Here is a 14942-nt window from a genome sequence, read left to right on the forward strand (position 1 = left end):
AACTTGAAAGTGCTTCCATTGGCTAAAGGTCAATTACAACATCAGAGTAATGATGATGATGATGATGATGATGATGATAAAATGCAATGGTCTGAAATATCAAATATTCTAAAATCTATGAATTTACAATGATACTTAAAACTCACTTGTCAACCCTTTGTAGGACAGTGGATATTCAACTCATTATTCAGAAAACTGGTAGGAATCCAATTTTTATCCTACCTTTCCTATGCAAACTAAAGAAAGAACCAATGGCTTCATGAAAGTTTTTATAGAATTTGTGTTAATACATGCAGGAAGCATGAGAGTATCACTATCTCACAAGCCCTTCTGAAATAACGGATCTCTAGGCAAAGATCCTCAGCGACTGCCCAGATTACTAGGTCAGTAGTTCCCAGTCCTGTCTGTGCATCAAAATCATGTAGGACTCTTTAATTAAAAAAAAAAAAAAAAAAAAAAGTTATTGAGCCCAGATTCACCCTGGATGAATTCTTGAAAGTAGGGCTGAGATGGGGCGCCTGGGGGCTCAGTCAGTTCAGCATCTGCCTTTGGCTCAGGTAATGATCCAGGGACCCAGATGGAGATCTGGGGGGAGCCTGCTAGTCGGCTTCACCCTCTCCCTCCACCCCCAGCCCTGCTCATGCTCTCTTTCCCTTTCTCTCTCTCTCAAATAAATAAATAAAATCTTAAGGAGAAAGAAAAAGAAGAAAAGAAGAAAGGAAGAAAAGAAAGAAAGAAAGAAAGAAAGAAAGGAAAGAAGAAAGAAAGAAAGAAAGGAAGCAAAGAAAAAAGAAAGAAAAAAAGAAAGACAAAAAAAAAGAAAAAAAAAAGAAAAGAAAGACCCCAACACGACCGCCCCTCCCCTCCCTCCCTCGGGAAGCGCCGCGGCTCCCTCTCCTCCAGCGCCCTCCTTCCCTCCCCCCTCCCCCTCCCCCTCCCTCCCTCCTCCCTCCCCGCCGCCCTCCCTCCTACCTCCCCCACTCCCTCCTCCCCCCCCACCTCCCTCCCCCCCCCCACCCCCCCCCCTCCCTCTTTCTTTCTTTCTTCTTGCGCTCTCTCTCGCTCCCTTCTCCCTCCCTCCCTCCCGCCCTCCTCCTCCCTCCCTCCTAAGAAAAAGACACCGCAAAGACATGAGGCATGAGAAATATGTAAAGGCTCCGCAGATGTTCTAATGTGTAGTCAGGGCCAACAAATGCGGGACGTGCAAGACTAACTCCCAGGGTGGAGACACCAGGCTGAAGGGAAATACCAGACCCCTCTGATTAGCTTTAGTATCACAAGAAGAGATAATGTGTCCCCCACGGTGATGCAATCAGAAGTACCCAGAGATACCTTTGAAGTATTTTTACCAAAAAGTCAAACCTGAATCTCACCAAGCCTCCAGCTCTACTTTTCAGTGTCTAGGAAATACAGGGAAGACATTGGAACTCATTAAATGCCACCATGGGGTGGGGCTGCAATCAGCAGAATTGAGAATATGAGAAATTTCACAGGACAAATGATCTGGTTTCCTTAAAAAAAAAAAAAAAAAAAAAAAAAAAACACAACTGGCTAATGTGGGAAAAAAAAGAGGGAGGAAGAAGAAACTACTATAAGTTAAAAAAAATTTTAAGAGACAACCCAGTGCAATATGGTGACCTGATTTGGATGCTGATTCAATCAAAAACAAACAGATATTTATGAGATGACAGGGAATAGTTTCACATGACTGGATACTTGAAAATGTTAAGAAATTATTGTTTGAGGTATGACAATAGTATGAAGGGTTTTTTTTAAGGATCCTTATATATATGTTTTACATTGTCCATAATTTCTTTAAAAACTTTTGTTAAAGCAAACATATAGAACAAGTCTTCCTGAGAGCTCTTCAAATATTTGAAAGTTAACCCCTAGGTTCTGAGGGTCCTTCCTATTTAGATGGAGATTTCCCTAAAGTGTGCCTTATGCTCAAGGACATCATTTACCTTGAATTTGTCTTTTAGTAATTTCTGGCAGCTTTCTTTTTTTTTTTAATTTCTGGCATCTTAATGGACGGACCTCACTCACCATTGTACATTAGAGATTCAGCTTTAAATACAGAAATAATGAATATACCAGATCGGAATGAGTCCGTACCGACCCAGACAGTGGTCATGAAAATGCTTTCTGGATGAAGGCTCCAAGGCAAACAGAAGAGGCCGCGCTCTGGGACCTCTTGGGTAGTGGAGTAGGGCTACCTGCTTGGAAAACCCGCCAGTGGATTTGCTCCTTCCTCATTCAGTTGCAAATATTTTTCCGACACCTCATAGTGTCTGTGCTAGATTTGGAGACCCGACAATGAGTAAGAGATGCTAGATCCCAGCCTCTGTGAGCCTTTTGTGGGGCACAAGAAAAAAATAGATAAGGCAGGTAATTACAGACCTCAGAAAGTCCCATAAAGCACAGAAAAATGAAGGAATCTGTTCACGGTCTCGGAGACTGTAAATGGCAGAGCAGGGACTCAAATCCAAGCCTGGTCTTTGGAGCTTTAGGCTTAGTCACTAACCGCCTTCCGAGCTTAGAGAGAAGCATATTAATTTCCCCAGTGAGGAGCCGGCCGCGCAGCAGCACAGCACGCGGGGTTCTTATTTTAAAAGGGGCGGGCTGGCGTGGGGGGCGGTCTGTAGGGGCCCCCTAGGGCGGTCTTGGGTGAGCAGAGTCTCAGGGGGCCCGGCCGGCAGCACAGTAAGGACCCGGAGACCACGGTTCAGAGAAGGGTAAGGCCCGTTTTTCCTCTCCTCATTTCTTGTGGGAATAAAAACAGCGTGGAAACCTAATAAAAGCGCCCCCGTGGGTCAGCCACGGTTTATTAATCACGCTTCTGGCTTCTGTGACTCTGAGGCTTTAACATCTGTTCCACATGGTCACGCCGGACACACCCTAACACACGGACACGGAGCCCGAGCCACCCTGCCTCGGCTGCCTGCCCTCATCACCCTTGGGAGGGGTCCTTCTTCCAGGTTCACACTTTTCGTTTGCAAATACCAACCAACGGACCCAGAGCCCACACCCCGACCGCCTGTCCCACTGCACACCCTCACTCTGGGCCACTCTACACCTGCCGCCGCCCCCCCAAGCTCCGGGTCCCAGACAACAGGGACAGCCCCGTACTCCAGAGGCTGCTGCAGGCACTGAAGCCAGCCGATGCCGAGCCTCCTTACTTGTCTCGCCTGTTCCTCGCTGATGCAGCGGCCACGCTACGAGTGTGCGCCCGCCCTCTCCCTCCCCGCCTCGCCACCGACCCCAGGGCTTCCCCTCCTGGGCCTCGTGATGATGCTCATGCTCTCTCTCTCTCTCTCTCTCTCTCTCTCGTGATCCGTGAGTATAATAAACCATCCCTTCGACGGCAGTCGTCTCATCTGTTGGCTTCCTCACACCTGAATAACAACAGAACCTGTTTGAGCACGCAGGGCTGGCAGGGGACCCCGGACCACCTGGTTAGATCTGAGCCTACGCCCGCTCTCCCTCGCCTGGGCTGTACGTGGACCTTCCAATACCTGTACGCTCCACGGGGTTCAGGGAAGTCTATTAACGTGACGTTGTATCTCATTACCTCAAATTCTTGGGCAATTATAAATGAGTCTCTCCTTTCCTTATCATTCTTTGAAGTTGTAATAACTGATCTTGGTTTCTCCATCTCTAATTTCTTACAGGCTGTCTTAGCCAGTTTGCAGTACCATGGCTCTGAGACAGGGTACCAGTAAGTCGTCAGATGCCTCACTTCGGTATAGCAGGCTATCAGTGGTCGTCACACGCTGTTCTTCCGTCTATGACAAAAAATGCACGATTGCAAGACATTTCCAATAGTGTAGAATGGCTAAGTGCATGGGGTTTTTTTTAATTTTATTTATTTATTCATGAGAGACACAGAGAGAGACAGAGAGAGGCAGAGACCCGGGCAGAGGGAGAAGCAGGCTCCATGCAGGGAGCCCGACGCGGGACTCGATCCCGGGACTCCGGGGTCACGACCTGGGCCCAAGGTGGCACTAAACCGCGGAGCCACCCGGGCTGCCCTAAGTGCATGGTTTTGAAATAATTCTTTCATTCAAAAAATATACAGTGGTCGACGGCTGTGAGGCCGGGTGCCTCGTGGGGTGCAGAGGCCGCGCCAGGCCCTGTCTCGATTCTGCCGCGGACTCGACCAGGGGACAGGCGGAGGCCACCGTCGAAGGCATGAATGTGTGAGTCCAAACCGTAGCAAGTGCTGGGGCTGCGTCAGGCTGCTCCAAGGACCCCTCTGTGTGCCGGGCCCGTTCCACGGGGTCAGAGGGACCTCTCTCAAGTCGGTGGGGCCTGAGGGGCCGTCAAGGTCAGCGGGGAAGGAGCACCTGGGCAAGGGCGGCGCAGTCAGAAGCGCAGCAGGGGCCGGGACGGAGGCCGCGCTCCAGGGCCCAGGATGCCGGCGGGCGGGCGCTCACCCCGCGGGCCCGAGGACCCGGAGGGCCAGGCCTGGCTGCAGGCCGCCTCCCGCACCGAGGCCTCCCACGCCGCCCGCCGCCTGGCCTCGCCTCACGCTGGCCCCCGAGGCCCGCTCCTTGCCCCCTCCAGCCCTCTCCGGCCCGCGTGTCCCTGAGCTGGGCCTGGCCAGCAGCCGAGCCTCTGCCCCGCGCCCTCTGCCAGGCCCTCATCACCCCCAGGCCGTGTCCTCCCCGTCCCGCCGCTGCAGACGCGTGGGCCCCTCCGCTGCCAGGCGATGCCAGTGTCTCCAGAGCCGTGGGCCCGGCTCCCGTCAAGCTCCCTCTGGCAGCTCTCCTGCAGGGCCCCAGGCCGTCCTCGGTCACCTGGCAGCCGTCTCCAGCCTGTCCCTGCACACGGGCCGTACCCAGGACCAAGAGCTGCTCGTGCCTCCCCGACGGTTCCGTGTAGACCCCAGGTCTCTGGGGCTCTGGGCCCGCGGCCTCCCCCACCCCACGACCAGCTCCAAGGCCTGGGGCGCCAGGCCCCCCCCCGACCCCTCCTGCCCCGCAGCCTGGGCCCGGGACGACTGGCGGGGCACCGCCCTGCCCTTGTGTTCTCACCTGCCCGCCCGCGTACCCCACGAACCCCGACGGGAGGAGCAGCAGGCCCGCCGGCCGCCCGAGAGGCCCAGCAGCTAGTCGGCGGTGACCCGGAGGATCAGTGCTTCAAAGGGAACCGATCTCAACTTGCCGGATGGGCTCGACGGGAAGGCTGGCAAAATCAGGAGCCGCTTTAGGGACCGCTAAGCTTTGTACCCCTGGAAGTTTTCCAGGGGAGAGAGATGCCTGCTGAATCACAGGATCAAAGATTTATATATCGGGTCAGAAGCTGCTTCAAGTGTTCTCAAGTGTCCTTTAAACCACAGACTCCTACTTGACTCTACCGTGCTCTTGCACACCAGTTGCCCAAGCATCGTAGCCATGCCCAGGACGTCCGTCAAAATACACACGATCACCACAAAGCTTTATCTAACGGCGCACAAGCGACTCTCAGACTAAGCTGATTTTTATTATGACATTATTTCCAGCTGCATTAAATGTCTGGGAACAGTTTCATTCTCGAGGAGTGATGCTCCTCACCGGGGTTGAGAGAATCGGAGCAGCAACAACACACAGAGTGCATGCTAAGCAAGAAACTCAGCTAAAAGGAGATGAGGTCGCTTCGGTGCCAGCCCTGATGCTATTAAATCTAGAAGCACAAATCATGCAAGCCATTCAGGACTCCTTACTCGTAATGGCATTTTCTACTGATTTTCCAGATTAAAATAAAATAATTCTTTAACTGTCACTCGTCATGATTAAACTTCTAGGAACACTGTGATTATCATAGGCAACTAGGCATGTGACTCCTTACATTTCCTGCAGTCTTGCAAAATATTGCTTGTAGTTCAAGAAAACGTTTAGAAAGTAACGCAAATAGTAGAGAAATATACTTCATGTACTACTTAGCAGGACGTTTGCCACATTCTGTCTTGCAAAACATTCAGAATATGCTAGCTCTCGACAAATATTCACACGTATGAAATTTGCTGCATGGGAGACATAATCTGGTTTTGCTCAAATCTAATTATGTAAAAATAAGGATCGAATCAAGTTGTTTTCTAAATCAGGGTTCTTTGTGTGTGCACAATCCCTAAACTACTTTGAGACGTATGCCTACAGTTTCCGCCAAAGAAGAAGAGCAAAGTCACAAAACAGACTTTTAAGTCCTTCAACTGTCTGCCATCCATAATATATAGTCTCACATAAGGTAACAGTGACACCAATAATTTATATTCAAGGCTGACAGATGTTTAAAAATACCTACTCGAACTTTCCTTTTTATGTCAAATCTAGTAGCAAAGAGCAGAATGCAGAAGAGAGATGGGGAGCGTAGTTACGGTTCTCTCTCTCCAGGTAATCGGGCAAGTAATCCAAACTTCTGCAACCTCTGCTCCTCCTGAAAACGGAGAATTGGACTAGGTACTCTTAAAATTCCTTTTTGTCTTAAAAAAAAAAAAAAAGGATTAGAATTGTGATTTATTGAAATATAAAAATAAGTCAAGTCTTAATTATTTGGAGGCTGGCAGCTCAGCGTCAGAAACGCTCGGGCCTGCAGCAAGGATGTGCCCCAAAGCACCCCTCGTGCCCTTCTCCAAAGGGCGGTGGTCCTGATGAACCCTGTGAGGACTACCTTTGCTCAGCTGGGGCCACATCGTATAAAAAAAAAACCAGGGCAGCCCCGGTGGCTCAGCGGTTTAGCACAGCCTTCGGCCTAGGGTGTGATCCTGGAGTCCTGGGATCGAGTCCCACATCAGGCTCCCAGCGTGGAGCCTGCTTCTCCCTCTGCCTGTGTCTCTGCCTCTCTCTCAATCTCTGTGTCTCTGAATAAATAAATAAAAATCTTTAAAAAAAAAAAAAAAAGCACCGATCAGCTTTATCTCTGAGACTAAAGTTTCTTTAAAGTTTCTTTTTAAAAAGCACTAAGATTTGGGGCGCCTGGGGGGTGCAGTTGGTTGAGCATCTGATTCTCGGTTTCGGCTCAGGTTGTGATCTCAGGGTCCTGGGATTGAGCTCCGAGGTGGGCTCCACGCTCAGTGTGGAGTCTGCTTGGGAGTCTCTCTCCCTCTCCCTCTGCCCCTCCCACTTGTACTCACGTGCACATGCCCTCTCTCTCTCAATAAAATAAGTAAATCTTTAAAAAAAAATAATAGATCTTAGGAAAAAAGCACTAACATCTGTTGGAAGGCTCTCCTCTACTCCTTAGAATTAAAGTAAACTTCAGGGATGCCTGGGTGGCTCAGTGGTTGAGCATCTTCTGCCTTTGGCTCAGGGCGTGATCCCAGATCCTGGGATCGAGTCCCCCATCGGGCTCCCTGCATGGAGCCTGCTTCTCCCTCTGCCTGTGTCTCTGTCTCTCTCTCTCTATGTCTCTCATGAATAAATAAATTAATTCTTTAAAAAAATAATAATAAAGCAAACTTCAGTGGCCTTCAGAGTATAAAGTTAGGGGCTTCAATTTAAAAAATTGTGGGATCCCTGGGTGGCTCAGCGGTTTGGCGCCTGCCTTTGGCCCAGGGCACGATCCTGGAGACCCGGGATCGAATCCCACATCAGGCTCCCGGTGCATGGAGCCTGCTTCTCCCTCTGCCTGTGTCTCTGCCTCTCTCTCTCTCTCTCTCTCTCTCTCTCTCTGTGACTATCATAAATAAATAAAAATTTTAAAAAAAATCGTATCTTTATAAGACTATATAAAAGTGAATACAAATGTCCACTTGCCATGAATCTCTTTGGGGTGTGCCATGAGTCAAACAGCTAAGGTTCACTAATATGGTCAAAGAAAAAGAAATGGAACATTGACCTTCTGCGGTTTCATGTGCCCTACATTGATCCCAAAAGTGAACTAGATTCCCTGCCCACTTCTTAGGTTTTCTTTTCTACGTTTCTTTCCCTAGCTCATTAGAGGAGTGTGTCTCTATCGCTATTCTTGTTAGCAATGGTAGGTGAAAGCAATGGCTCTTACCTGCTGGAGGGTAATAGGACTTGAAAATTAACGATGGGATATTAGATCTTTAAAAATAATAAACAAACATTTGATAAACGTCAGGTGTTCATCAACCTCAGAAACTTCCAGAAACAACCATATTTATCCATATTTGTAATAGCAGAAAATTACCATCTATGAATGGCAAGCATTCATATCATAAAGCCACAGAAGTTGTGTTTAAAATGGAGGAAAGCTTTCATTTACTTAAATAATATGCCATTTAAATGGTAAAAGTGGGATAAATTCGAAGTAAAAATAACTCATTCCTTGCTTCTTTGTGGGCAGAATGTGAATCATGGCTTCAAAAGAGTTCTCTGGGCGGTACACTCACGTGCACCATGTCCCAAGTGACTTCTCCCATTACTAACCCACAACACTCATGACAAACCTAGAAGGTTCAATATCTGCGTGCTAACTCCAGGATAGCTGTACTGGGATCATGCTTCTTCAAAACATGGAAGAGCCACTCAACAGATGGCAAATCAAGAGGGCTGGATCCATGGCAAGGGAGAAAAAGCAGTACGTTTGTGATCTAATTGTTTCCTCGTAGGTCTATGCCTCATATTTTGAAATATACTCAAGAAAAAAACCAAAAAGCCCACTTTGTTCGATTTTCAACTCTCAGAACAGCCGAACAAAAATGTATAGGTACCCAGTTAAGATTTAGTTTTCTTTTCCCTAAAATCCTTTTGGGTAGAGAACGGGAGATGGTACTGATACAGTAGAAAATGCATAGGGGAAAAAAACTGTTCAAAATGCCAAGCGGAGAGTAAAAGGCTATAGCGTTTGACCCCCGAGGTCACGAGGGCAGGTTGCCCAGTCTTGCAAAACAAGAGGCGAGGCCCATCCCTCTCCAGGCTCAGAAGGCGAAGTCTGAGTTAAGAAGTCGGGCTCACCTGCTACGCCGGCTCGCTCTGCGCCGAGTTCCAGGGAGAACTAAAAGCAAGGACGGCAGCCTGGGCCCCGGACACGTGGCACAAAGACCAACGACGTCACGGACGGGCTTTTTTAGAAAAGCAGATTTCCAGGCCCCACGCGCCCAAGATACTGAACGAGGATCTGCCAGGTGACTCGTCTGAGAAGCAGCACTCCAGGGGCTGGGGGTGAGGGGGTGGACAGCTGAGCCCTCCTTGCGGATGGACGGACGGACGCACCGGGGGAACGGGGCCCGCTTCTCCACCGCACCACCCACCTGGCCCGCAGTGCGACTCCTAGAAAACGTGGGAGGAAAAAAAAAATCTGGACTTTGAGTCCCTGTCCTGCCACTTACTAGCAAGTTATAGCAAGTTACTGCACTTCTCCGAGTAACCTCTCGTTACCCGACAAACAAACAGTTTTCCAGAGCTGTTAGGAGAATTAGACGAGCGGGTGTAAGAAAGCCCAGGAATGTGCCTGGCACAAGGCTCAAAACTATGTCTGACTCAGCAAGGAAATACAGCATCTGCAAACATTGTTTTACCACCAAAAGAATAATGCCAATTCTTCCAAAGTTGGATATACATTTCATACAATTCCAACAAAAATCCCAGCAGATATTTTTAATTATATAAAATAAGCTCACAGCCCATAGCGGAAAAGAAACGCTAACGAAAACAAGAAAGGCGGGTGCTTCGAAAGAACAGAAGACTATGAGAGAAGAGCTAAAATCCTAGAGAAAAATTCTAATACTGGGATCCCCGCGTGGCTCAGTGGTTTAGCATCTGCCTTTGGCCCAGGGCATGATCCTGGAGTCCCGGGATCGAGTCCCATATCGGGCTCCCTGCATGGAGCCTGCTTCTCCCTCTGCCTGGGTCTCTGCCTCTCTCTCTCTCTGTGTCTTTCATGAATAAATAAATAAAATCTTAAAAATAATAATTAAAAAAAAGAAAAATTCTAATAAAAACAGCATATGAAAATCTGTTTATTGTATAGCAACAGCATCAATGACGTCAACGGACAAACAACAAGGCAAGCCTCTATGGTAAATATGAAATAGTTCATGAATATGAATTATAAAATGAAATAATATATAAGAAACATCTCCCGGTCTAAAGAAAATTATGCTCAAGCTCAACTGGGAGGGGAGGAAACAGAAGCACAGCAGCAGTGGAATGACACGTTGAGCCTTTCCAACTGACCCAAATTAAAAAGTGCCGTAACACCCGCAAGACGGCAACAAATATTTGTGTGCATATAATGGGGGGTGTTGGCGTATCTTCTTTCTAGGGCCTAGACGCCCAAGGCAGGATTTCTGGGTCAAAGAAATCTAGTAGCAGTAACGGTATTAATCACAACACTAACACTGCTAGGACGACCGCAGTGGTTCCCTGGACCGAGCAATCCACCCCCGAGCATCTGCTTGAGCATCGAGACCGTGGGAAGACGGTAATGACCGCAAATACTTCTCTCCACTGTTCCTCCCACCACATAGACGCGGCTACGTGCAACTGCACAGGCCCCTGCAGATACTGACGCTGATCCTCACAGCAACTCTAAGCCAGGAGGACGTTCATCCCCATTTCACAGACTGAAGCACCGAATGTGCCAGGCCAATGCAAGAACTAGGTGAGGACGCGCTGTTTTGTTATTGCCCCTATCAGGTGTCTCCCAGGTAGCACCCCTACTCCTGCGACTAAACGAGGAAACCAAAATTTAACAAAAAAAAAAAAAAAACCAACATTGTGAATGTACATAGAAAGGTGCGTGAGTGGGTGTATGTGGACAGGTAGGAGTAAACACATCTTTGTATGACATAAAGAAAAACAGAGAGGGATCCATACCAGGCAGTTCACACGGATTATTTTGTTGGAGGGGAAGCTAGTGGAAGAGGGCTGGAGAAAGGGAGGAGGGATCTCAATAAATAAATATATCAGAACGTGCCCACAGAACGTGAGAAAGTTAAATTACAGGATAACAGCCAAGACACATTTTATATTCTTTAGGGACAGAACAAGCCCTGGAGGAATTTAAGGAATAAGTTTTTTTTTAAGCAAATTCATTACTCAGAAGAGCAATATCATTTTTTTTTTAAATGACTGGGGTCTTCCCCCATAATACAGATTATTAGGAAAATTCAAATTGCTATTCTTTGGACAGCTACACCAAAAATCCTAGTAATTCCAAGACTGAGAACTCCGTAATCATCCAAGTAAAGGCATTATGCAGGAACAAGAAAACTGAGTGGGGGCTACTGATACTGTCGCCATTATTGGGCCATTTGACCGCTGGTCAGTCACCAACCTACACTTGGTTTTCCCATTCACAAAGTAAGGAAGTTCAATCAGGTCATCTTTAAATCCCTTTTTAGTTATAAACATGTGATGATTCTATAATTCAAAAGCATAAAGTAGAAAAATGGAAAACGAGTAAATAGAAGTGGTATTATTATAGTTTTTTAAACAGTTCAAGATCTTAACAACAATTTTGTTAGGATCTGTTTGTTTTTACAAATAATTATGTTTGTTAGCCACCTGTTTACGGCTAAGCAGGTGATTGAAGGACTCCTTGAAAAATGTACGTATTTAGAATTAAGAAGTGCAATAAGATCAATTAGCGATTTTACATTTCCAAGTGGTCAGTTTAACTCAGTGAGGCTTTTTCATTTTCATATAGAGAGAAAAATGCTGCCAGTTTGGACATCTTCTGGATGACTCGCTGAAGTAAGGCTTAATTTGTCATTTTAAAATGGAGCCACCCATAGGGACTAATTCAAACCAAAATGTCATCCTCTAGAGACCACATCTACTAACTAGCCTTATGAAAAGAGGCTGGCAAATGCCATCGAGTCAGCCAGATAAATAAATCGCACATTAAAATTTCTAACTGAAAATGCTGGAATATAATTATCAATAGAATACAAAACTGGCAAGAAAAACTATCTGTGTAAGCACGTCAGCTTCTCCAAGCAACAAAGTTTAAATTTTTATATTTTCCTCGTAAGTTTTATGCACAATAATGTGATTATTAAATAACACTTAATGAAAATTTATGCCTGGGTGCAAAGCATAGAAAGTCACTAGCTCATACGGCATAAAGATTTCCATGAGCTTGTTAAATTTTATGTATTTTATTTCCTTAAATGGTTATGGGATTTTCCAACAGCACACACAAAATTCCTTAAAACTTTGCCAACTTAGAAATAGTTACATGAAAACCACCTTTTCAGGCTGTATGGAATCTCCCAGAAAAGCGTACCCCAGTCTTTTGATAGGATTACCTGTGTGTGAACTCCTACAACAACGCAGTGAGACTGCCTGCCCCCACCGGGTGTCATAGGCTAGTGCCAGGTGAGGAAGCAATTCTCGGCGTGGACAGTTATCTGAAATTCCTGAAAACAAGCAGTTCCCTGAGTCGTCTGTCACGACTTTCTTATCTACAAGCACAAGCACGTGCATTTATTTATATCCCTAGATTCACTTCCAGTCTAATTTTACTGCCAGCAGCATGCAGGCGTAGAGGTCTGTTTCTTTTCTTCTCTTTTCTTTCTTCTTCTCTCTTTCTTTTTTTGTCCTTCTTCTCTTTCTTCTGGGGCTTTTTAAGGAAACGCGGAAGGACGGCCTCCGGACGGCAGGAAGGAGGGAAACAAGCGGAGGGAGGTAGTTCCGTCGGCTATTCCGACTAACTGGCTTCTGGTGGGGACGGTCTGAGTGGATGGAGGGGGGGCCTTCCTTCTTCCTCCCGCCTCTCGTTTTAGTTTCTTTTCTTTCTTTCTTTCTTTCTTTCTTTCTTTCTTTCTCTTTCTTTCTCTCTTTTCTGTCTCTCTTTTCTTTTTCCTTCCTTCCTTCCCTCTTTTCTCTCTCTCTCTTTCCTTTCTTTCTTTTTCTTCCTTCCTTTTTCTCTTCCTAGTTGCAAATAGCACTGGAGCTAGGTCAAAGGCATGTTAAGGTCAAACTTACTCCTGCGAAGAACAGAGGGTGCGGCGCTCCGCAGCCGGGCCCTGGGCGCCAGGTGCACCTGCGGGAAGCCCGGGCCGGCCGTGCCCACCTGTCGGCGCCGCGGAGCCCCCGACTCACCCAGAAGAGCAGATTGAGGGCGTAGAGAAGGCAGCGCAGGCACTTCACCGAGTCTTCTCTGGCCATCGTGAGCCCGGGCAGGGGGAAGCCCCATCCATCCTCTCACCACATCCTGGCCCCGCGGGCCACGGGGCAGCCACCTGCGGGGCAGCGAGCGCAGCGGCCTGACCGCCCCGCCCCGCCCCGCCCCCCTCCGCGGTCCTCCCGGGGCCCCGCGTAACCCAGCCCCAGCCTCCGGGCGGCTGCGCCGAGCACCTGCCGGGAGAGGACGCGGCGGCGGCTCGGGCTCCGGCTCCGGCTCCCGCCCCCGCCTCCCGCCTCCCGAGGGCCCCCGCGGCGGCTCCACCGACTGCTCGGCCCCGGGGGTCCCGACGCCACCCGACCCGGGACGCCGCGGGACAGCGCGGGACAGCGCGGGGGGGTCAGCACCGGCCGGAGCCCGCACCCGCAGCCCAGCTCGAGCCCCGCGCCCGCACCCGCACCCGCAGCCGCAGCCGGAGTGTGAACGCCCGGGGCCCGCTGAGCAGGGATCCCGCCCGGCCCTGGGGTTGGTCTGGGGGGGGCGCCGCGGCCGCAGGGATGGGTCAGCCCGCGGCGGGCGGGCGGGGAGGGGCGGGGCGGGGAGGGCGCAGGGGGCGGGCGCAGGGGGCCGGGCCGCAGCTGCGGTGCACACGCCGGGTCGCCACTGCTGTCCCCTCCCCCGGCCCCGCCGCCGCCGCGACCCGCGCTCCCGGCCCGAGCAGCACAAAGCCCAGCGCGCCCCCTCCCGGGGCGCCCCCCCGCCGCCCCTCCCCGCCTCCCCCTCCCGGACACCCCGCCGCCCCCCCCTCCTGCCGCTCCTCTCCCGGGACACCCCCCCCGCCGCCCCCCTCCCGGGGCACCCTCCCGGGGCGCCGCCCCCCCCGCCTCCCCCCTCCCGGGGCGCCGCCCCCCCCGCCTCCCCCCTCCCTGTGCACCGCCCCCCGCCTCCCCCTCCCGGTGCACCCCCCGCCTCCCCCCTCCCGGGGCGCCGCCCCCCCCCGCCTCCCCCCTCCCGGGGCACCCCCCGCCTGCCCCCTCCCGGTGCACCGCCGCCCGCCTCCCCCCTCCCGGGGCGCCGCCCCCCCCGCCTCCCCCCTCCCGGGGCGCGCTGCCCTTGACTCACGGTCGGGCGGCGGCGGGGGCTCCTCGGGCCGGGACGCTCCTCCCGGGGACCGCGGGGCCGCGCCGCTTCCTCCGCCCCCGCCCGCCGCCCCCCCCCGCCTTCCTCCCCGCCGCCCCCCGCCCCGCCGTCCCTCCGAGCCCCGGCCAGTCCCGACGCGGCGGCGGCCCGGCCCGGCCCCGGCCCCGGCCCGGCCCCGGCACAGCGCAGGGCGGGCGGCGCATGCTCGGGCCGCGGCCGCCCCGCAGGACCCCGGGGTGTCGCCGCCCCCGCCCCCCCCCCCCGCGGGAGCCCGGGCCGCGCCGAGCAGGGGCGGGGCGGGGCGGGGCGGGGCCGCACCGGGAGGGGCCTTCGCTCTAGGAGGACGTGCGTGCCTGGGGGGGGCGGGGGGGTCTGCGACCTCCTGCAGCCGCCGCCTGGGCCGGCCGGGACCCTCCGGATTCAAATAATAATTTGAAAACAGCACAGTTGGTTCCCACTTCCGTGGTGCACGGACAGCGCTTGTGCCAACCCCGGGGCAGCCGCAGGAGAGCGCCCGCTCCGAGCCCACCTAGAAAGAACAGGTTCGCTCTGTTTTGTCCTGTTTCCTGACACTTTCACGAGTCCCCTAAAGTCTCCAAGATTTTCTCCGCTTCTGCGTTTTAACCGGATAACTTGACTTCAACGGTGGGCAGCCCGATGCGTCTTCGAATGTGTTTTTAGACTAGAAATTCAGGAAGTATTAAAGGGATCCCAGGAGGCTGTCCTTGCAAAAAGGCCTTCCCTTTTGGAGGTAAGAAGTTTCACATTAAAAAAAAAAAAAAAAAATC

General features: G+C 51.2%; 1 protein-coding gene across 4 annotated transcripts in view; it reads right to left on the minus strand.

Annotated features, from left to right (window-relative positions):
• TSPAN12 (tetraspanin 12) overlaps window positions 1–14214 on the minus strand; it is a 64893-nt gene extending 50679 nt beyond the window's left edge. The window contains exons 1-2 of one of the 4 annotated variants that reach the window (XM_038557478.1): window positions 14137–14214; window positions 12993–13132 (exon numbers count right to left, since the gene is read on the minus strand). In XM_038557478.1, coding sequence (XP_038413406.1) covers window positions 12993–13058 — 66 coding nt within the window. In that variant the 5' untranslated portion in view covers window positions 13059–13132; window positions 14137–14214. Of the gene's footprint in view, window positions 1–12196; window positions 12308–12992; window positions 13133–13468; window positions 13597–14136 lie in introns of those variants that run through there. The other 3 variants (XM_038557479.1, XM_038557480.1, XM_038557481.1) reach the window with 3 other exon arrangements.
• Window positions 14215–14942: the final 728 nt, after the last annotated feature.

Source organism: Canis lupus, chromosome 14 (genome assembly GCF_011100685.1).
Source record: "Canis lupus familiaris isolate Mischka breed German Shepherd chromosome 14, alternate assembly UU_Cfam_GSD_1.0, whole genome shotgun sequence".
In the NCBI taxonomy this organism is placed as follows: domain Eukaryota; kingdom Metazoa; phylum Chordata; class Mammalia; order Carnivora; family Canidae; genus Canis; species Canis lupus.